General features: G+C 35.3%; 3 protein-coding genes across 4 annotated transcripts; 2 read left to right on the forward strand and 1 right to left on the reverse strand.

The window, feature by feature from the left end:
- The first annotated feature begins 1,064 nt into the window (after positions 1-1,064).
- LOC136412998 (neurotrophin 1-like) lies at positions 1,065-5,095 on the forward strand. Its single transcript, XM_066396298.1, has 3 exons — positions 1,065-1,262; positions 4,286-4,650; positions 4,703-5,095. Exons 1-3 carry the CDS (start codon positions 1,209-1,211, stop codon positions 4,899-4,901), a joined length of 618 nt encoding a protein of 205 aa, XP_066252395.1. The 5' UTR covers positions 1,065-1,208; the 3' UTR covers positions 4,902-5,095.
- Positions 5,096-8,281: 3,186 nt separating this feature from the next.
- gfzf (GST-containing FLYWCH zinc-finger protein) lies at positions 8,282-9,473 on the forward strand. Its single transcript, XM_066396843.1, has 5 exons — positions 8,282-8,529; positions 8,583-8,641; positions 8,693-8,834; positions 8,896-9,013; positions 9,066-9,473. Exons 1-5 carry the CDS (start codon positions 8,389-8,391, stop codon positions 9,299-9,301), a joined length of 696 nt encoding a protein of 231 aa, XP_066252940.1. The 5' UTR covers positions 8,282-8,388; the 3' UTR covers positions 9,302-9,473.
- Positions 9,317-21,898, reverse strand: Tusp (WD40 superfamily protein Tusp). 2 transcript variants are annotated; one of them, XM_066396842.1, is made up of 20 exons: positions 21,637-21,898; positions 21,411-21,577; positions 18,868-19,032; positions 18,635-18,817; positions 18,312-18,579; positions 17,874-18,133; positions 17,569-17,793; positions 16,877-17,105; positions 16,590-16,825; positions 16,393-16,534; positions 16,219-16,336; positions 15,726-15,961; positions 15,497-15,669; positions 15,241-15,442; positions 14,794-14,932; positions 14,336-14,739; positions 14,096-14,287; positions 13,765-13,949; positions 13,508-13,702; positions 9,317-12,879 (listed from the first exon to the last, which is right to left on the reverse strand). In XM_066396842.1, the coding sequence occupies exons 2-20, from the start codon at positions 21,504-21,506 to the stop codon at positions 12,763-12,765; spliced, it is 3,765 nt and encodes a 1,254-aa protein (XP_066252939.1). In that variant the 5' UTR covers positions 21,507-21,577; positions 21,637-21,898; the 3' UTR covers positions 9,317-12,762. The 2 variants fall into 2 exon arrangements, with proteins under 2 accessions (XP_066252939.1, XP_066252938.1); XM_066396841.1 differs by having other exon boundaries at positions 16,393-16,537.
- Positions 21,899-21,947: the final 49 nt, after the last annotated feature.

Genomic DNA, 21,947 nt, shown 5'->3' on the forward strand with positions numbered 1-21,947 from the left:
TAATCATTTAATTGATTAATAAACAGAGGCGTAGCCATCGGAGATGAACCTGGACAAGTGAAATTTACAAAAGAAGTAACTCTAATTAACTTGGAATAACTTGTAGCTTTATTAGAATTGATCATCTAATAGATAGAAGAAACTCTGGGTAATATGAAAACGTAAAAATGACTTTTCTGTCGATTACCACTAGAGACATGCATGGCATTGTTTTGAAGATATTAATAAGTCGAAGCCAAAACATTCTGCATTATGGCATAAAAAAAAACAAAATAATTATGATAAAAAAATAACAACTTAAACTGCATTAAAAAACCTGGTTATCGTTAGTTAGTTGAATTTTATGTGCTCATCAGACACTACTTCACGTTATATCACACAATCTACATGAAGTTATAGCCCTCTTATTACTTAAGTTCAAAGACTTCAAAGATTATCATCAAAAGATGTTTTCTTTATGTAGTTCCTGCTTCATGAAATTTAGCACATCTCAACCAACCACAATTTATTTCTCACCTCGCTGAGTGCATGGTCAATCAAACTAATATTTCTGAAATTCTCGTAAAGCAGACCAGAATGAGGTTCTTTCCGCAATAAATCACCAGAGGAATGATTCATTTAACCACTTCCAAATTGTTTAATTGTTTACCATAGTACATCTCAAATTTCTAGCTAATCTGACGTGTCTACTACTAAATTGAATAAAATTTCTTGAGACATCCCAGGTCTCAAAATTCGAGCGATTATGCTAATATTTATGAAACAGAAACAGAATTGATATAATACGACATGTGTCATCATTGAAGAAGCTCCCTCGCACTTACCATAAATCGAATGGGCAGTATCGGCTCTTCTCGAAACTAACCAACAGTGATTTCTCTTAATCCAACCCTGAGCATTCAAATAACTAAAATTTTTAGATACTAAACCAGTCATCCAAAATTTCATTCAGGAAACCGACAACAGGAAAAACCACGCGAGGTGGGTCGGACCCTCGTTAGGGCCTCTCATTCTCTATTGACGTCACGAGATACGTGCGGTTGTATAATTAGCAATAAAGTAAACAAGAAATTTAAACAAATCGGGAGTATTTACATGCCTATCGACCACATTTGTGGCAAATTCGAAGCGACCGAGAAAGAAGAAGGCTGTGAACATTTTGTATTTTTCTAGTCAAGTGTAACGTTGTTGTGATATAAAGTTACGAGATGAAGACCTACAGTTTCGGTTTAGTTAGTGTGTTAGTATGTTTTACCTTGGCTGTAAGTATCTGGAAATCATTTTAGAATTAATTTGAATTCCAGATTTTACCTGAAAGATAAAAACTACTCTGCCTTATTTATTTTTTGCACACTTTTGACTTAGAGAAGTTTGCAGTCTTGCATACCAACACGACTAATTATTTATCCCTGTATCACCAATTAGAACCTCATAAATACTCAAACTGTTCGGAATACCCTAAAATAAAGAAATCATGGGTCCTTTTTGGCGAAATTTAAACATTTTTGTGTTTTTACGGGTAAATCGACAAATTAGAGCAAAATATTCTGATAATACTTATTCTTTCATATCAGTAGTCCTATTATAACAAATCAAGAAATAATTATTCGCAAGGCAACTTTTTGAAAAAATACATACAGGGCGTTCAGTTTTTTTTTAGAGCACCATCTCTCCAAATATATACATATATTATCATAAAAGTCGCATTTTTGAATGTAAATATTTGTGTTATTTTTACGTTTTTCGTATTACACCCTATACATATAAACACTACCAAAATAATAGGTTTTAAAAAGCACTAGAACTTCGACATATAATTTTTTTAATACCCTTTGACTATAAATAATACCAACCCTAATAAATAGGGACCGAAGCTTAAAATATATTTCCTTCTCTGTAGGGACACAAATCTCAATTTTTTACATCGAATTCAACCAGTTTTCGAAATATTTCTGAGCTTATACGAATTATGATTACAGTGTTTTTCCCTTCAAAAACATGAAACTTGATTGCTTCTAAATGACACACCCTGTAGCTATATTATCAGGTTTTTAAATCCTATTACAGCGAGAAGTAACAATCCTCAATATACCACCACCTAACGATTTCAACCGGTTTTCCAACTGTTGTTGAGTTTATGTGGAAAATTAACATTTTTTTACGCTTCAGAGATATAAAACTTTAATTTTTGGACACGAAACACCCTGTATATTATTAATACATTTTAAAACATACTTATAAAAAGAGAAAGTTACTCAATACAGAGTCTGATATTAAGTTCGAGGGGTTTTTAATACATTTCTAAGTCCATCTAGATGAAGTTTAAAACATATTTTTTCATTGTAGTGGCATGACATTTAATTTTTTTAACTGCAGACAACTTGTATATTATTATGTTTATGTACAGTTTTTATGAACTATTGATAAGATCTTGCAGATAAAGTTTAAAACATTTTTTAGAAATATGAAATTTGATTTTTTTTTAGCGATTCACTGCATATTATCATTAATATCCCAGAGATAAAAATCTTTTAAGTGATTATTTAGATTACTGACGTGCACAAATTGGTTACACTCAGATGTATCTCCTTTGATCATGTGCTCTTTAGAAAGAAAAATAAGGCAATTTGTACCAATTCCCATAAACTGAAATTGAGATGAATCCACTGCAAACAAGTTGCTGTCATCAAAACGTTACGTTACAGACAGCAATTTTAGCATATGTTAAGTGGGAAGTTTTAAGGTCGACCTTAGGTTAATTTTAATGAGATGTAGCGCGAATAGGGGTGAGACACTTGTTTACAAAGTGTGTACATCCATTCCCTTGACCATCATGGCTACATGTTATATAAATTCAAAATTAATTTAAAACAGCCAACGACTTAGTATTAACTGAATCGCACAGAATGGTTTAATTTTTCTTTCACTCCTCTTTTAACTGGAGATTATTCGAAAGGTAAAACATAAATAATTTCTTTCAGGAAAATTTCTTAGATTATCCGTATTTGGAGTCAAGATAGTAACGTATTAGTTTAGGTTGTAAAAAAAATCTCAAAAATGCTAAAAAAATAAAAATTTGCCATTTATCTGAAATCTTCATTATTCTTTTGAAATTAAGCAACCCATAAAACAGCGGGAAATTTTTATTTTTTTATTTATGTATATTTTCTTTTACATAATTTAAAAAAAATGAAAAATCTGCAACTATTAAGAGATTTTCAATGTTTTTCAAGTTCTACCAGAGTTAAAAGAAGATTACACTCCAAAAGTTTGAAGAGCTTATTGAGAATTTTCTGTCAATTCCCAAAAAGTTAAATTCATAAACTTGGAGGGGATGAAGCTCCTAACCATTGAAATCCTTATAACTCCTCGGTCTAATTCAGCGAAACATACCATAATGAAGCAATTATCCTTTGTTCAAATTATCGTTTCTCCGAGTTAAACTAGCATGAAAAATACGGTAGTGTTGCGAAATGCTTGAAATGTTCTTGGCATTGAGGAAAAAGCAAGGCGGCATAATAAAAAACTCTGAGTACTGATTGAGTGTTGAATTTAAAATTGAGGATACCTCAAGCTCGTAATAATATAAAAAAATCCATGATTTAAGAGTAAACGGAAGCCCGTGCCCTTAGGCATGTTTACTACACAATTACATAGCATGTTTACTATACCAACAGTTTTTACTTTCAATATTTCAGTCGACCGTTCACTTATCACTCGATATGTCTGGACGATCCAAATCACGTTTTAGTATTTATTTTTCTCTATCTATGCATTAGAAAAATATTTAAATAGCAAATTCAATAATTTCACTTCATCCCGACTTTCTCTGTAAACATCCTTTGATATCATCAATGAAGGTCCTTCTGCGTCTTGCCAAAAATCTGGCAAATGTTAAGTTGTTTAGGCCATCAAGAAACCCGCATAAAACACGTTTTGTGTACACAAAACCCCCAATAAATTGGCAAATACTACTGCAAATCGAATGTTAATCCATCGTTTTTATGATGATGAAGTGTTAAAACCACCATCAAGGTCCAGTTGCGCCTTTTAAAAAGACTCATATGTTCGAGTTCTACGTCACAAATTTGGTTATGAAAAAATGAAGGAAAACAAGCGTAATATCCATCAGTAGAGCGTAAACAGAAAACTCACGTGACGCTCGGTTTGAACTAAAATTATAGGTTTAATATACACATTAGAGCTTTAGTGGAATGCACTATAGAAACAAACCACTTTTTTTGTTCATATCAATATCCAAGTTTTAGAGAGTTATTTTTAATAGGTACCATTAAAAGAGACGTCAAAAAAGCCCAAAGACCGATCCAGATACATCCCTAAGAAATTCCACCTTAAAAACTGCGAATATTTGGGAATCTGCGAAAGCATTGGATCCTACCCAATCAAAACCATCCAAAAACTCGTGAAAAGGAAGAAGAATCTACCTCTGTTCAGCAATGTGTCCTTAATAGAACCCGCTGCTGATATGTCCGCACCGAAAGTGAGAGCGTCGGAAGAATTGGACAACTTATGCCGAACAAGAACCCTCACTATCACCCCTAAAGTAGGGTACGACTACCATTCTGGGGAGCCTCGTTTTATTATTAATGTCGAAAACCACGTTCAAACTGTGGTTTATGAATCTTGCGCGTAAGCACTTTGACCGTAATCTGAACCATCTTGCTTATAAACTTTGTTATAGAGAACCAGATCAACCTTGTATAGACTCGAAGCTGCTGCCATACGACTACCACACTCAATGCACGCAGAAATACAACATAATAAGACTGGTCTCACTTACTCAAGATAAAAAAGTGGAATATGGAAAATTCAAAGTACCAAGCACGTGTGTTTGCAGTCAACTCAAACCTCTCAACAATGACGTTATGTCAATTATCTAAATTGTTCTGAGGGCTTTCCCGGCTAAAGCATTTTATAGACAAGAAATGTACATATCTTTTGAATGAATCGAAGCCGTCTACAAGTTGTCGTCAATTTAATCCTCTATTTGAGAGTAGCAGAATGTCCTTCCTCTGTGTTTGCAAGCCGAGCTTAATAAAGCAAGTAGACATTCTTGTGTTCTTAAAATATTTATTTATTTAGATATTTATTTACATATTTATTTATTTATTAATATTTTTGTACTGTGACTTTTGTAATAAAAATTAAAACCAATATACGTTGCTTCTTTGACTAAACTTATCAACTTCTGGTGACGTACAATACCGGACAGTTCGACACTGTGCTCGAGGGACACTTACCCCTAAACCCGCCCCTGATTGTGGGATAAGATATTTGTAATTTAGAAAGCACGGATTTCAAACTAATAGAAACCGGATGTACAGATCACGCTTTTCTGCGAGTCAGAACCACCCTATAGGCCAAATGGAAGTTGGAAAATTGCTGGATCTTATATGGCTGCGATATGCCAGTGATTTTTGTTTGCTGAGTGCCGCAAAAATGTTATGTAATATGAAAATGTTGCACTTAAATGCAATAAAAACAGGGGCGTATTTTGAAGTCAAAGAAATTATTTTGAAAAATTGCTGAATCATATAACATATACATATGCCATACGCTAATGACTTATGCGTAAATTAATAACTACATGGACGAACAAAATACAATTTTTAACCAAGAACCAGCGGCAACAAAAACAAAATCAGGGTGTTACCTATTAGGGTTGTTCGCTTAAAAAAGTGAAATCGTCGAGGCGTACTACTCAAAATTGTGAAAACTCCTTTTAGAACCTTTAAATTGTGAAGTACGGCCACAGGAATCGACATTTTGAATTTACTGAAACTAGTCTTTAGTAACGAGCCCCACAACAAATTTTATGAAAAACATAGGACAGGGTTTTCTTCTTATCCACACTCCTTCCCCTCGATACGATTTAAAGCTTACACTTTTAGTTCTCGAAGGGAGCCAAAAAACATTTAATATGATTGAAAAAATTAACGAAATCACATACGGAATAAATAGAACGAAAACACACTTTCTTTTTGATACAAAGGTTTACATGCAACATATCGGTGACATAATTTCAAAATTACGCAATTTACGGGTATTATCTCTTCATAAAAATTACACTTATTCTTCAAATCTTGCAGATATAATTGAAGAAAATTGGAAACTTCAGGAAATATCGTGCAATTGTCACTTGCATTAGGACATTTTTTGTAATAGAATGTCACTCATTCTCCATTAATTCTACATTGCCATTTCCCCGATTGACTAATTTCAGTCCATTTGGGCAACGGTCCAGCTACTTCTACTGCCTTTAAACACCTCATTAGTATCAAAATACTATTCGCGTAGGTTACGCAATTATTGATAAATAAACCTCCTAAATTAAGAGCCTAAAATGAGCAGATCCTCATATTTAAGAGATTTGAATTTTCACAACTCATCGATTGGTTGCTACTAAAGAATGAAATCAACGGATCATTTGTGCTAATTATAGGGAACATTAAAAATAATTTTCATTTCTAGGTAATTTTAGACATTCAGAAGCTAAGATTGACTTGTTTTTGTACATTAACGTTTCGGATAACACGTTTCGGTTCATTTTATTGCTAGATTGAGGTTTTTGATGGTAATCCTTCCGCAGAACTCTAATAGTACGTCGCCTTCTGCGTGTGACATTAATAATTCAATTAATCTGTCATTAAACAATGTAGTTACTGAAAGCTTAAAGTACTTTCAACTGGCACTAACGCAACCGAAATAAACACTTGCGTTTTTCCCCAAAAGTCGGTCTGGATGAATTTATTTGTTCCGGTTAACAATGCGTTTCCTTTCCAGTTTACATTTATCTAGAGTGAAATTTCGGAGTTTTCTGGTAAGCATCAGTGAAACAAATATTTACTACTCTAGCGTTATGTAAATTGGGCGAAATTCTATACATTTTTATGTGACAGTAATGGCCTTATTTACCTTAAAAATACCAACTAAATATTGTGTCCGTGGTGGTACCATTAGTTTGATCTCACATGATCATTTTCAAATATTTTTAAAAATAAAAAGGAGGAGGAGGAGCTTTCAGTACTTACGGAGGTTTTAAGTTATGGGAAAACACTCCAGAGAATGGGGTGTTAAGTGCCTTGATTGCCACATAACTTAAGATATTCGAAGCTATTGGGCAAATTTAATTGAAAATTCCTTTGATAGAAGATTTACGATTATGAAATCCAGGAAAAATGCTTTGGAAAAACAAGTTTTCAAGGGAAGGATCAATTTCATATTTTCAATAGGGCTAACCTTTAGATATCTATTCCATGCACAACTTAATGACGTATCACGAATATAGACTGTCCCAGATAAGGATGAACAGCATGTGGATTTAGGAAACGGTAATAGGTACAAAATGGTTTAAATTTGGAAAAAGTTATGCAATTTAATAATCTGTTTTTATACGGACTAAATTCTGAATGGTTACAAAAATATCCGAAAAAAAACGAATTTGGCGGTTTTCGTTTTTTCCAAATAACTTATGTAGTTACAGTTAAAGGAATGAAGGTTTTACATTATTAAGACACTTTTTTGAGAACTTCTTAGCGGTCTTGCCAGTTTCCTTGTTAAATCCTTATTTTTAAAGATAAATTGTTAAATTTTTGATTTTCATATTGAAGCGATAGCGAATATTTACATTTTTAAAATCGTCACAAAATTTCCTTTTCAGCCATATATTACAGTTTATATTTTTCTCAGAAACTGTATGAGTTATAGCCATTAAAACATTTTTTGATAAATCGGCTATGATTTGACTTATAGTAATGGTACACATTAAATAAATAGTTGCTATGGAAACGTCAAAAATGTTTTTAAACTTATCAAAAGTTTTGTTATGTAAAAATTAAATATTTGGGCATCAATCTAGTGTATAAGTAACACGTGATGTTCCTTGAATTTTTTAATTACCACAAAATATACATCATTCAGAAAAAATCATTCTTAAATCTTCTGACAGCAATAAAATGATCAAAAGTACCACAGAGGATTTTGTGGTGCAATAAAAGTCATATACTATTCATCAAAAAACTGTTGAACACAAATATTAGTACAAAAATCAACAAAGATCAGTAAAACTTAATGATCCAAATATAAATATCAAAATCCTACGTTCTTAATCATAAATTTAATCCACACAACAACCCATATTCATTCTGCAACAGCTCAAAACAAACTAAACGTTAACATTAAAAATTCTTAAAGAAATGAAAGTGGTGTTTGCAGGAATATGGATGGTACTGCTAGTGCGCAGGCAAGGTCTCATTCCAATGTAATATTCATTTCACTATGTAATTAAACTAATTAAGAGACGAGAATAGTCACAACAGTGTTTTGTGTCTCTTTGGTCATTTGTGTTTCCAATTCAATAAAAACAGTATGCCGATTACTCTGTATTCCGTATCCGACGGTCCACCTTCTTTGGCAGTGCAGCAATGCCTTAGGTATCTTGAAATCGATTACGTACTGATAAACGTGGATTTTGGCATTGGAGAACACATGACTAAGGAATTTGAAAAGGTAAGAACATTGTGTATTTGGGTCTTTTATAAATTTGGTAATTTCAATCGTAGAAGAATCCCCAAAAAGAAATTCCTGTGCTTGATGATGATGGTTTTCTTCTTGGAGAAAGGTAATTAGAATGTATCCTTAAATCAGAAAACTGACATAAAACTTCTTTTAGCAACGCAATTCTCCAATACCTCGCAGACAAGTACCCCAAAGATCAGACTCTCTACCCCAAAGAAGTCAAAGAAAGAGCTCTTGTTAACCACAGGCTCTGCTTTAACCTTTCTACTTACTACAGATACATTTCAGAACACGTTGTAAGTGAGGATTAATTAGCAACTCTCTGATAAAAAATAATCTTTCCTTTTTGGTGATTAGATGGCCCCAATATTCTTCGATTACAAAAGAACACCACTCAGCTTGAAAAAGACTTACATCGCCTTGGAAAACTTCAATATTTACCTTAAGAACACCGGAACCAAATATGCAGCATCAGGTTTGTGTTCATAATTTTAGTAAATTTTTAAATAATTTTCTTTGATTTGAAGACAAAATCACAATAGCAGACTTCCAACTGGTAACGGCCACCATGTGCTTGGAGGCCATAAACTTCGATATTTCCCCATACCATTTGGTTCAGCAGTGGTATTCCACCTATAAGAGGGAATACCCAGAGTTATGGGGTTTGGTCGAAGCTGGTATGAAGGAAATTAGTGCCTTTGAAAAAAATCCACCTGATTTGAGTCATATGATCCATCCGATACATCCGATTAGGAAAAATTAGGAATAAGTGAGAGCATAAGCAAAAATTACGTTTTATTAACATTGAGAGTTGTTTCAAATTAACTTGAATGAAACAATTTTATTATTATAGTTAACCACCGTATATAAATTAATGTTTTACGAACCAGTAACAAATTTACATTACGATAATAAATTATAACATTTACTCCACAGATGATTTAGATACTATCAGCCCTTTTTAATCGATCTTAAATATTTCTGAAAATAGAGTTACCTACACAACGTTTATTTTTAGTCTAAAGGTGCAACTTTAAATGGCATTTTTACACTGGGCAACAAGCTTTAAATTTGTTTCGGTTTATGGCACATTTTTACGTTTTTCTGTTCAAAACCATTCGATTAATTCAATTAATCAGTTTAAATTTTAATTATTATTATTTAATAAGTTCCAGCTCCTCATTTTTGAAAGTTTCATTACATATTTTTCATTTTAAACAAACGAAAAGGGGATGGTTGAAATATTCGATCAAGGCCAGTATGAATCAGATACGCTAAAGACAGACAAATACGTTTTAAACTTTAATCCGTCTGGTAAATTCCATGTCGCTTTCCATTTTAATTGAGTTTGTTTGTTCGTGATTATGCAAAAAAAATTAATTTTAATGTTTTTTGCTACTAATATGAGATAATAAATATTTCCGTAACCCTTCAAAAACCTTTTTCCCATGGGTTAATACACTAGCACTAAACTCCATGATTTTTTTCCATACATCGAATTCCATATATCGATTGCTTAACAACTTAAAATTTTTCTTCCTATCACCCAAGACCGAGAACCCAAAGTTCCGTAGCTGTTCCCTTTTTGCACCAAACCTGACCGAACCTAATGGGACTTAACTCCAAAATTGATATTATATTCTTCGTACTTAATAGAAACCGCTTAGTTCTACATCAACTGGTGCAATATATTTTATTTAATTTTGCATGAAGGAAAAAACACATGACCTTTTTAGCAGCAATATGCTCAATTTCGGGCTCTATGACGCTATAGCTCTCTACGGTAGCACTACAACAATTTCACGGCAAGAAAAAAGGTTTAAAACATTTTTATAGTGTATATTACTTTTGGTTTGTTCTCTAAAGTCACATACGCTAATAATGCCAAAATAGATGGGAAAAATGAATAGCTCCACATCCGGAATCCGGGCCCTTTCTGAAACCCATGTAAAGCAGGAATGGCACGTAGCCTATGTGGAAGATCCTCCTGGCTAAATCCAGCGCAAATTGCAGCCTCTCTTTGGTTTCTTTGGAAAGCTGCATTACTTGATCAGGCTTGATAATTCAGCTTGATGTTGATTTTCCTGACTTTTAAGATGAATATTTAAATAACAATTATGAGTTATTATGGTTACTGAAGTGGCCTTCTTAGCAAAACGATGACGATGTATTTTATTTATTTTCAGGCTAACGACAGTAGTTCAGTATTGAACTTGTGGAGTTCCATAATAGGTTTGCTTCTTTCAATAACACATATTTATTGGATGAGAAGGCAGAATAATGTTATAAACTTAGGTTGTAAACCGTTAAAATACCTGTAGTTTGTCAATGCCAAAAATATTTTTATGGCATTCACTCCCTGTCAATTTGTCATGTTATTTAGATCACATTTGAACCGGGAACTACGTTTGCTAAAAAGATGTAAAATAACAAGATGCAAATCGACCTCCTTTAGCTGTAACTGCAGGACATGAAGTAAGTATTTATCCAACTGTTATCTCACTTATTTAAACGTTTCTCTTCTAAATCATTACATCTTGTTTTTGTAACGTGATGGAGCTTTCCAGGCCATCCAGGCTTTGCAGATGCATTAGAGTCAGTCAAGTTATGATAGATTTTAGGTTTCAGGAGTAGCTTGGAAATTCACTTGTTTCGGAGCCTTTCGGAGCCTTTCGTAGCAATATAAAACCCGTAAAAATAATAAAAAATATCGTTTGGATATTTACAGTGGCACCGTGTAGCAATTTTCTCGTAGATATAACAACCCAATAATCAAGAGGCTCGAATTTAATATAACTGAAAGCCCACAACGTTTTAATTCGGAATTTGCTCACTCTATTACAGAAAAATTTACATGAATAAAACACTTATTGCCCAGTGTTATTATTATAAACATTATGATACCGGGTTATCATTAAACACAACCTCGCGGTAAGCTTGAGCCCTAAACTTAGAGGGCTAACTAAGCCATTTGCTATTTATTCTCAAACATCTGATAAATAGATAACAACTGATGAATTTATCCAAAACATGCCTCTGCTATGTCAATGCCTCCTTGAGATTTTTTTATGATTACCCTGTATTTAATGGTTGACTTGTAAATCTGCTTAAAAGCAGCAATTTCCAGGATATTTCCACAAAAAAGAACAATGAAAAGAGAACTATAATGCAACCAAAATTCAACAAATAAATCTCTGATGCGTATAAACTTCTTCAATACCGAGGTCTATTTAAAAATTGCTTCTAGTCCTACGATCAACAATTGGTAGTGACCAAGAAACAAACGGAATTCGCTTTAACTGCTACGTATAAAATTCGAAAATTCACTTAAAAATATTACAATAATCATTGTTTTACTTAGATTCTATTGCACAAATTGCCCAGCTTCCTTAAATTAACTAAAACACCGCAGGAATCAAACAATGCAACCATGCAATCCATTTTTTGGCAAGTGTGACGATATAATAAATGGATTTGGGAACATAACTTCAACTTCTGAGTTATTAAAGGCCGGATTTGATAGATGTTTTTGATGACGGACAAAAGTTTTTAACCCATCAATTTCGTAATTTACTGGTACCTTTAAAACCTACCGACAAAAGCTGAAAACTGCCTACTTGAAAAGTTCATTCCCTTATTTCTGTCCAAGAGTTTCTTGTATTGCAGCCAATGCAAGAAACTCTTGGACAGAAGCCTTCCTTGGCAATAAGTATCAAAAAATCCCAGCAAGTTTACCAAGAGGATAAATCCCATAGAAACGTTCATGGAAATTATCGCAAGCATCTTTATTGATCTTAAAGGCCGATAAATCAAAGGCCAGCTGAGCTTATCAGGCACCCATATGATTAAATAAAGATTGAGCATTCGGCGAATCCTTGATATCTATGAAAACTATTTACTGCAGCAATACTCTCTTTTCCTGATCCTATGGGAAAGACAAAGTTGAGAATCATCAAAATGACTTTAGGTTTGAATCGGTTTAAAGTCCAAATTATTCTTTAGCGCTAAGTTTATCGGGGAGATAAGGTTCGAATAGAGGTTGGCAATTAGTTTGCTACTCGATTATTAACTATACTCCGATAAAGTTAGCACAACTTCTATAAATTGACCCTAAGTTAGAGATGGTAACCGACTTCTGGCCATCTGACAATAGGGACAAAAGTGACTAGAATCGCCTACCCGACAACGACAGCTTGTGTTGGGACGATGAAACCTCACAGGTAACTATTTCAATCGCTGAGTGACGTTGGCCAAAGCGACAGCAAAGGCCTGCAATGCTGAGAAGGGATATTGGAAGTCCAAAGTATAGGCGTTGCCGTCTATTCTTCCAAACTGCATTACCTGAAAGTCATAAAGAAATTTTATACAATTTCAGTACAAAATTGCAAGAGAACTAATGAAGATCACAGAAAACCACCTCTTGGCTTAAAATTCTCAATATTGATGCCTCTTAGTACTGATATGAAATCGCCAGCAAGGACAAAACAGTTTATGTCCAATGCCAATCTCTCGCAATTTTTGATATTCAAAGTCTTAAAAGTGATTTTTCAATAGAAAATTTCAATTTTCCTTCAGCCATAAAAAAGTTTATCTTTAAATAGTACACTTCCTATATTTTTGGATATTTTGAAACTGAATTTTAAACAAATTTGTAGCATATATTCCACAATACCTATCTCTATCAGTTTTGAAGTTTCAAAGCCTTAAAGAGGAACTTTCAATACAACCTAGAAAAAATTACTGAATAATTTTGAAACGTAATTCAGAAAATATCGCTTATATGTCAGAGATATCAGTTGTATTTATGAGCTACAGGAGGAACTCCGAAATTCAAGAAATACTTATAAATAAAATCCACAGCACCTTCTGAGCATTACAAGATTATCTCAATTCCAACAGACCCTATCTCAGGGAACCCAATTTTACACTAAAAATTTTTGTAAATATTTTCTTAATTTCTTCAACTCACTTGCTTTCCTCTAAACTCAATCTGGAAGTTTTTAGCTGACTCCTGAGTGACTCTACCTCCAAAATCCAGCTGATAGACTTGACTATTCTCATTCCACATGGGTGCTTTATTGTGCATTACGAATTCCCTCCTTTGCGTCGTATTCTGGTTATTGCAGCAGCTACCTCCGTTCGGTTCAATCTTGCCCCTCTTTAACTGAAAAAGTTGAATTGAAACGTTCTTTTGGAAGCTATGTCCAATCTTCCTAGTCTTCCTACCTTCTGTCTTAGTTGGGACTTCTGGAACGTTTCCAAATCCTTGTAGTTGGTGCCGTTGAAAATCTCATCTCCTGAGACGTTTACTTCATCATCAGAACTTTCCTGGCAGTTCTTGTATTTTCTTCGAAGAAACGGAGAATTCATGATTCTGCGACGAATTGGTGATGCTGATTGGGGTCTAAGACCTATGAAACACAGAAGTAATGAACTTTTGCAAAAATTCGACTAAAAATCAGGGCCTATTAGTAATTTTCCCAAAATAACCAAGCATATAAGTGAACAATCCTGCATATGGGTACTTAAAATTATTATGATTTTTAGTAATGGTGACCTTTTTTGGCTGGAGCTGGTGATGAGGGTGAACTTCTCGGAAGTTTCGGAGACCCTGGCGGGGTGCATCTGCTGCCCGAATCGTCTTCCCTTAACCTATTGATAAGTTTCTCTAAATTTACTAAGGCTTGAGTGTGAATAGGAACCCCGTTTGACTCAGAACTACTGTCATTATCATCAGCCTTCAATTTCCCTAAAACAAATACATTAAAAAGTTTTAAAAGCAGTGATTAATTGCAACCTCTTTTCGTGGAGTTTTGCTTTTTTCTCCTCCTCATTAAAGGAGAGGAAAAAAACTCCCTAGCAGTCATCCTATTGCTGTTAGGGCTCTTAGTTCTCCTACTGGCACTAGGGCTATTAATTTGGCTACTATTATTATTGTTTGCTACATAAAGATCCTCCTCCACTTGAGACGGTTTCTCTCCTATGCAAACCTTCGCCATATCATTGGGCTCGATTTGTTCGGGAATTTTTTTCTCTTTCGAAATGAAATTTGGACTGTTACTAGAACTATGAAAAATATCACTGGAATCGAGACTTTTTGACTTCCCAAAGGTTTTTAGCTCGCAGCTCATTTTTGGTCTCTGTCGCAAGCGACTGTGTCTTTTCCGATTAGCCTCCTTGTGGTTATTAACCAAAATTAACCTGAGAAAGAGTGTAAAAACAGAAATTTGTCATTAAGGACTTCTATGGTCAAACCTCTTATTGGGATTGTCCCCGCGATTCACGCAGGACAATCGGAAGCTTGGAGGGACCATTTGTGCGTCGACCATGTCTAAATAACCAACACTGCAACTTCTAGTCATTATTCCAGGGGAGACGAACGTTGGTGGGAATCCTGAAAAATTAACAATTGACTAATTCAACCAAATTTAAAAGTTTCATATAAAAGTTTCGTGGGGGTAGACAAACTAATTTAAATTCTACAGGGTGGCTCAAAATCAAAATACGTGGGTCAACCAAATTTTTTTTATGAAATGGCCTCACCCCTCTATCGGAATACCCCTGTCTGGATAAGTGCATAAATTCAAAAATCCCGTTTCCATCGATTTGGATACGTGTTTACAGTATCAATCCGCAAAGCGTGACATAACAGTCAACAGAAATTAGAGTATATTCTTTATTTCAAAAATTACATCCACTTACTGCATTTCTCGTCCACAGCCGCCACCTTCCCCCCATCATCTTCCCGTTTCCCTACCAACTTCGCACTCGCCTGGCTTGAACTTGCCTCGCAAAGTACCTGCACTTGCTTTCTCAGAGCTATCGGCTTCTGTTCCCCATTGTTTATATTAAAGCTCACAGAAATGTCGTTTTTGTTGTTATGCTGATCGAAATTTGGCTTAACCTGACAGAAAACTCATCTAAAACTCATCATCCCTCTAAATTGGAAAAAATCAACCTGTAACGTAGCAGTACTGTTCGAAGAGTATGAAATAATTGTAGGAGCCGAGGGTCTATCAAAGATGATATCGCTAGGAGCCACTGCGTTCTTCGGCGATTGCAAGGCAGGAACAGACACTTCACAGCAAATAGGAGAGATGGCATGTTTCTGATTTTGGCTGCTAGTTTTTCCTGGGATAGTCACCTTTCTATAAACTAAATGGTCAATGAGGGAAGGCTCTTCTTACCCAATGGACCAATAAAACTCGTAGAATTTTGGCTGTTTGTTGGACGCAACAGGTTCTGAGGACGGACATGATCACGATCTTCTATCTCCACGAATAAACATTTTTCTTCTCGGGTGGATTCAATGTTACTGTTGTAGCTACACACAGATTCAGGGGACAAGTATGACTTCTGCCTAGTTAGGGCGCTGGTTCTTGGGGACATAGGGGCTATCGGCGGACAATTGTCCATATTTCCCCTTTAAGAAAAAACAAAAAATGCGACCTTCCCTAAGAATGAATTCATTACTGCTAGATATTGGAGACAATTACAGTTCACAACATTTTAGGACAATTATGCTTTTAAGAATTTCTAAAAATGTCTTAACTAACAAAATGGGAAATCTACTGCGGCAAAGTATCACTTTTCGTAGAAAATTTGCCCTTCTATTTACTCGATTAAATACCTAAACTGCGCTAAAACGAATACTGAATTCTAGAAATACTAAAAACTTACCGAGTACACTTAGTCTTATTCTCCTGCACCACCTGCTCCTCCTCGTCTTCACTAAACAGGTTGGGATTGAAAGACGGGTCTGGACCAACAAGAAAATCATCCCTCAGTTCTGTTATGACTAAAATAACGTTTCTCAAAAAGCATAAAGACATGATTAAATTTGCACTAAGATACCTAAAGTCATTTGGCGGGGCTGCAAATGCAACAGCGAAGTTTTATACGTGACTTGGCCTAAATTTGCTGGAACAACGGAAGCCAGACCATGAATTTTAAATTTTGTGCCCCATATGTTCGATGTAACTTCAACAAGACGCACCTGCTGCATTAACTTAGTTAGAAAATATAGATTATTGTTAGAAATATTAACGAACCTCCGGTAAAGTATCCACATAGCTTAAATCATCTTTTTCCGCTTCTAAGTCCGTCCTATAATGCCAAGTAGTGGTCCTTTCACTTTTATGCTTCCTCTTCTTCTTTCGTTGCATGCGAGGCGATGCCATGTAGCCCCCCTCCTCCTTTTCAGACTCCGAAGTATCGCTGAAACCTCCACTAGCAAAAGCAGTTGAAGAGCTTGAAGAGCTCTTCGAATCCGCATTATGCTGTAGATCTTTCACAAAAATTTTAAGTACCAAAATCTAATTTAGGTACTGTAGAGTACCTTCAGCTTGTGGATCAAATATCACAAATTCCGGCCTAATTTTGCTGGTTCGCTTTCCTTTCAGCAGAGGCACTAAACCACCCAGATATTCTAGATACAAGGTGTAACAAGTGCCTGATGATATGTTACAGTCCTCGTCATGGCGAATCATGGTACAGTGCAGTCTTACTGACCCAGAAGGAGGTCTGGATACAAATTCCCTAAGGGCGGTTGGCTCGGGTACGCAACACTAAAATTGATGGGAAATCTTTGGATTTTTTTAGGATTTTAAAATTATTTATTAAAGAAGCTTATTACTTGGAAGTGGTCCAAAATTGAAGAAAACGCCTATGAAACGCTTAGGAAAATCGCCTTTTTTATAATGCACGAAAAAGTCCTCACCCGAGAAAATAGCAAGATTAACTTTTGCGGATAAAATATGTTTTTTACCAAAAAAATAAAAAATAATTTAAATCTTGGATACCCTGTATTTCAATTACTCTCAATTCTTGGACGTAGGTAAATTAGGTCTGGTTTTAATATTTTTACATAAGGAATCAACGATTCGACTGTATACCGTTAATTATGGGACGTCATGTATAAAACATACATTTTCAAATAATGTTTCCGGTAGTTAGGGTCGATCTACACTAACAAACGCTAGTTATTCTTCACACTAACGGTCAATTTTGCAACATCCCGTAAGTATTTACCCGAATAGTTTGAGCAAAAAGGTTTCCTATAATGTTCCTAAGTCTCAGAGGCAGAGGCAAGAGACTCAGCATCGCCTCATTGGAGAGTAAATTGTAGATGCGTAGACGACATAACAGTTGTAGGGAAGCAATTCTCTTTGCCACCCAAGCAATGTGAATTTGCGTCCCTGTGGCCAGGAATAAGCGTTTATCGTTGTGCCCCCATGTCAATGTTGAAACTTTAGCCTGAAAAACCATATAAAAATGTTTAATGCAGAGTTTCTCAGTAAAGTACCTGCAAAAACTCATAGGAAAATTTTACTCACGTGCGTATCGGGTATTTGAGTCTGATACAGCAATACTCCTTTATCGGTATAGAATTTCAGCATATTCGTGTACTCTGTTTCGGTAGGGGATTTCAGGATAATTCCTGCTACTGCCAGAAGTTCCCTGGAGTTACTCCATTCCATGCACAAAGGCCCTTGCAGGCCCGTATTGATGTGAATCGGGGCAACGTCGTCAAAGGTAGAAAGCAGACAAATATAGCCGCTTTGCAGGGAGACCGCCAGAATGAACTTCTTCTCACCTAAAAACGCAAAAAAAATTCCTGAAACTTTCATTGAGATAATAAAGCGACACATCAATCAAACTATTTATAACATATTCCTGGTAGGCTAACACATTACAAAAGACGACTTCACAGCACACTTTCACCTGTCAGAAGTAGATACCTTTTGAATAAAACCGCCTACTTTTTATGGTACCTGAGCTAGAGCATTCGTCTTCGCCTTCTTCCATTTTGAACTTCTCACAGCTCCATGCCATGGACGTAATGCCCACGTCCTCGATGAGTTGCACTTGAGAAACCATGGCACCCGCAACGTCCATTACAATGATTTGGCCGGAATTGGTACCAAAGTAGACTTGCTGGTCATCTGGAGTCCATATACCACATGTGATGGTCGAGGCCAAGTTTAACATGGAAGACCAGTAACGCTGGCCTGCCACTGAGCCCACCAGCACGAAACCGTCCTGAAAATACAACATTAAGGAACAACGCTGAAAGCTATAGCGATACGTGTTTTACTTTATAGCAAATCAATGCCATGCGACCGTCGTGCGACCAAGAAAAGTTAGTGACCGGAGTGTTGCGGTCGTTGATTAGCTCAATGGACCATCTCCCCTCGTATTTGATCCAGACGAAGATTATTCCAGAGCTGTCGCAGGATGCTAGCTTTTGATAGGGCTCGTTCCATTTCACCAATATGACCTAAAAAGCTACTTCAAACGCATGCTACCACCATGAATCCATTTGCTCACGTTCGACCTATGCCCACGCAAGTTATAATTGGTCCTCAATGGAAAATCGACGTTCTTCTTGCAATGACTAGTAGTGAAAGTTACCCCAACAATTCCTCTTACATTTCCAGTTGCCAGCCATCCTTCTTGGTAGTAATTATTTCTATTTAGCTTCCATCCTTCATCCTAACGCCGAAAATGAATAAACAAACCTTGCAGGGAAGTTTATAACTTTAGAACAGGGGTTGTAAATATATAAGACCTTTTGCATTCTTTATAACAAATTACGATGGAAAAGGGCACGTTTCTCCAATAAAATTTCCAGGGACGGCTTTAATACTCCGAGAGAATTTCCCCTCAAGCCGCCTATTAACCCATATTGTCTAGATGGGTAAACAAGGGCGTTACCGGAGCCTAAATCTAGTTTACTGAGACTGTTAAGAATATTGTGATTTTGGCTGATAGAACCGGCTTTAATCTATTCTATAAAATTTAAATTTGATGATAATACGGTTGTTTGTCCGAGATACTGAGAAGAAAGATAAGGCACACATAAGGCGCCTCCATGGGCTATGCACGGGAATTTCTCCCGTTTAGACTCAGTGATACAATTGTTATTCAAAAGTCCAAAACCGAAACTGGTACTTGAACCATCGCATAAAGATAGCATTACAATCAAATTAATTTCATGTCTATATTTTACCTTAAAAGAATTGTGTAGAAATTTCAAACATCCCTTTTGGTGCCCTTCCGCTTTTAAAGCAAAAGTAGTGCCGATTTTTCACAAATTTAGGCGTAAAAAATCTTAAATTAGCCATGCCTCATAAATACCAGAAGCAAAACATTTATCGTCTAAATCGAATAATTTTTCGAAACATTGTACGTATTCAAACTCTTAGAGAATTCATTTATCTGTACTGACACTGTATTTTGACAATCATAGTGCTAATTTGATTGTGATTTCAAGGGGCTTAAAACTACTTTGAGAGGAAATCAGTAGCGAAGCATGGCTTAGTTGAGTATCGTATTAACATCATGCACCGTTGGTTTCTGGGCATAGCCTCGTTTACACTTGCACAAATTTGGTGACTATGAGTCTTAAAACAGTCCGTGAACTCAACAAAATCAGTAGCGGAACCAGTTCTTTCAAATCATTAAATATAAAAAAGTTAACCTTGCTGTTACGAGCGCGAGAACTTGAATGTCTTGAATCTTTGGAAATATCTTCTGGTGCGCCTTTGTTTTTCGTTAACCACGTAACTTTTCCCGCGATTTCAAGAGGGCTCAAACTGTTTTATTGCTTAAAAGCCGGCAACGGAACACTTCTTTTCAAAAGGAATAGATGTCGCAAACTGTGCTTACAAAACTCATCTCAACATTCAATATCTAATCACTTCTAAACCAAGAAACTTACTCGATTGAATCTAATTCCATCTGAGAGAGCAGAATTTAGTTTATTTCATCTATAAATTTCAAATTCGAGATAATCACGGTCTTTTACTATGAATTTTTGAAAAATTAGATTTGTTAATCATCTTCTCATTGAGCGAATCTCCAAAAATTGTAGCTTATTAACAAAGAAAAATGTTCCAGTGCACTCAGTTTCATCTGGTAGAGCAGACTTTAGACTATTTGATCTGTAAATATTAAATTCGATTTCCACACATTTTTTACTTGGATTTTTTTAAACATGAGACAAGATTTGATTAAAACGAGTTTCAAATTTAACCAACTTTTTAACCAAGATGAATATTACAGTTGGGTTTATTCCTAGCTAATGTAGATCAGTTTTCAGTCTATTTAGTCAGTGCATGCACTGAAACCTCAAAAGTTATTATTACCGTGAATTTTTTAAAGTTTGTCAATATTCCCTACATAGGTGCAAGTTTGAAGCCAATTTACGGAAAAAATCAAAGTTTGGCAACTATGAAAAAGTGTTCAACAATAAAACAAGAGCAGATCATTGATTAGTTTCTTGGTTTTTATTTATAGAAATTATCTTATAGTTAAAGTTATCACTAATTTGATGTATTGACCCTTGGTTCTCTTAAATATTCTACATTGTTCTGCACTCTCATAGATGAATCCTAATGTACTCCCATAGCCACGCATTAACTAATCTGATAACGCAAATCGAGTAAAATTTCCATTGCAGTTGTCTGATAGATTGGACGAGCCAAACCAATATCTAGTAATCAAGAGAAGGAAATTACAATTTCAGTTCAATAATTGGCCCTCGTCCACCTGCGATAATGAAGCAATAATTTAGCTTCAAAGGGAACAACTTTGCAGGATATCTACTTTGCAAAGGGTGATATGGGTCATTTCTTATCTAGCAGTAGGGAGTCTATTAAATAATAGAGAATTATTGATTCATTTGCTAAAGTAATTAATTATAATTCTTTAGGCATGGATTTCTTGTCCAGGCACTGATTGTATTGTGTTCTTAACCCAGTTTTAGATTTTCAGTATCTTGTTACAAAAATTAGGATATTCCAGAAATTGGTGATTTTTGAGCGTAAGCATGCTGATGTAAATTTTTTTCAATTCATAACAAACTTTACCTCCGGTAACTCATCAGGCACTTTTCCCATCCATGTTAAGGACAAAACTGGGCAATCGCTTCGAGCGCTCACAGTCCTCTCAAAATGCAAATGCATCTTTAAAACCTGATATCCACTTCGAACCAATTTATTTCAACTGGAACTGATAAGTAATAACACCACAACATCTAAAAATTGCACACTTATGTATACATATAAGAAGTTCTAAAAATTCTACGTGTTTTACCTTTAATTTTCAAGACCATTAAGAACGAAATAAGCCCATAGTTTTCTTACAAATTTGTCTCCAATTTCTCCACTTAAATCAGTAGAATACAATTTGATTTATCAAATTTACTAATATCAAGTCTTCACATACACAAGCAAGTTAGTAGACCACAGAGGCGACACTGGGCCATATTGATTATCTTCCCTTCGGTGGAAAATTCAAAGAGTTGGGATTTTCCGCGTTGGCGCAAATTCTGGGGCAACGACGCGCACTCGCGACCATTTCCCGAAGTTTCTCGCCCCTAATTGGGGACTTTTCCGGCAAAAAAA

Source organism: Euwallacea similis, chromosome 13 (assembly GCF_039881205.1).
Source record: "Euwallacea similis isolate ESF13 chromosome 13, ESF131.1, whole genome shotgun sequence".
Classification (NCBI taxonomy): domain Eukaryota; kingdom Metazoa; phylum Arthropoda; class Insecta; order Coleoptera; family Curculionidae; genus Euwallacea; species Euwallacea similis.

What these genes read in the sequence shown, in the direction of transcription:
- gfzf (XM_066396843.1), top strand. Translation starts at nt 8,389, where the DNA reads ATGCCGATTACTCTGTATTCCGTATCCGACGGTCCACCTTCTTTGGCA. An exon ending in TGACTAAGGAATTTGAAAAG is followed by an intron (nt 8,530 to 8,582) that starts GTAAGAACATTG and finishes TTTCAATCGTAG; the next exon opens with AAGAATCCCCAAAAAGAAAT. An exon ending in GATACATTTCAGAACACGTT is followed by an intron (nt 8,835 to 8,895) that starts GTAAGTGAGGAT and finishes TTTGGTGATTAG; the next exon opens with ATGGCCCCAATATTCTTCGA.
- Tusp (XM_066396841.1), bottom strand. Translation starts at nt 21,506, where the DNA reads ATGCATTTGCATTTTGAGAGGACTGTGAGCGCTCGAAGCGATTGCCCA. An exon ending in GAGTTTTATTGGTCCATTGG is followed by an intron (nt 15,670 to 15,725) that starts GTAAGAAGAGCC and finishes TGACTATCCCAG; the next exon opens with GAAAAACTAGCAGCCAAAAT. An exon ending in GGCTGTGGACGAGAAATGCA is followed by an intron (nt 14,933 to 15,240) that starts GTAAGTGGATGT and finishes TTAATTTTTCAG; the next exon opens with GATTCCCACCAACGTTCGTC.
- LOC136412998 (XM_066396298.1), top strand. Translation starts at nt 1,209, where the DNA reads ATGAAGACCTACAGTTTCGGTTTAGTTAGTGTGTTAGTATGTTTTACC. An exon ending in TAGTATGTTTTACCTTGGCT is followed by an intron (nt 1,263 to 4,285) that starts GTAAGTATCTGG and finishes TATTTTTAATAG; the next exon opens with GTACCATTAAAAGAGACGTC. An exon ending in GTGGTTTATGAATCTTGCGC is followed by an intron (nt 4,651 to 4,702) that starts GTAAGCACTTTG and finishes ACTTTGTTATAG; the next exon opens with AGAACCAGATCAACCTTGTA.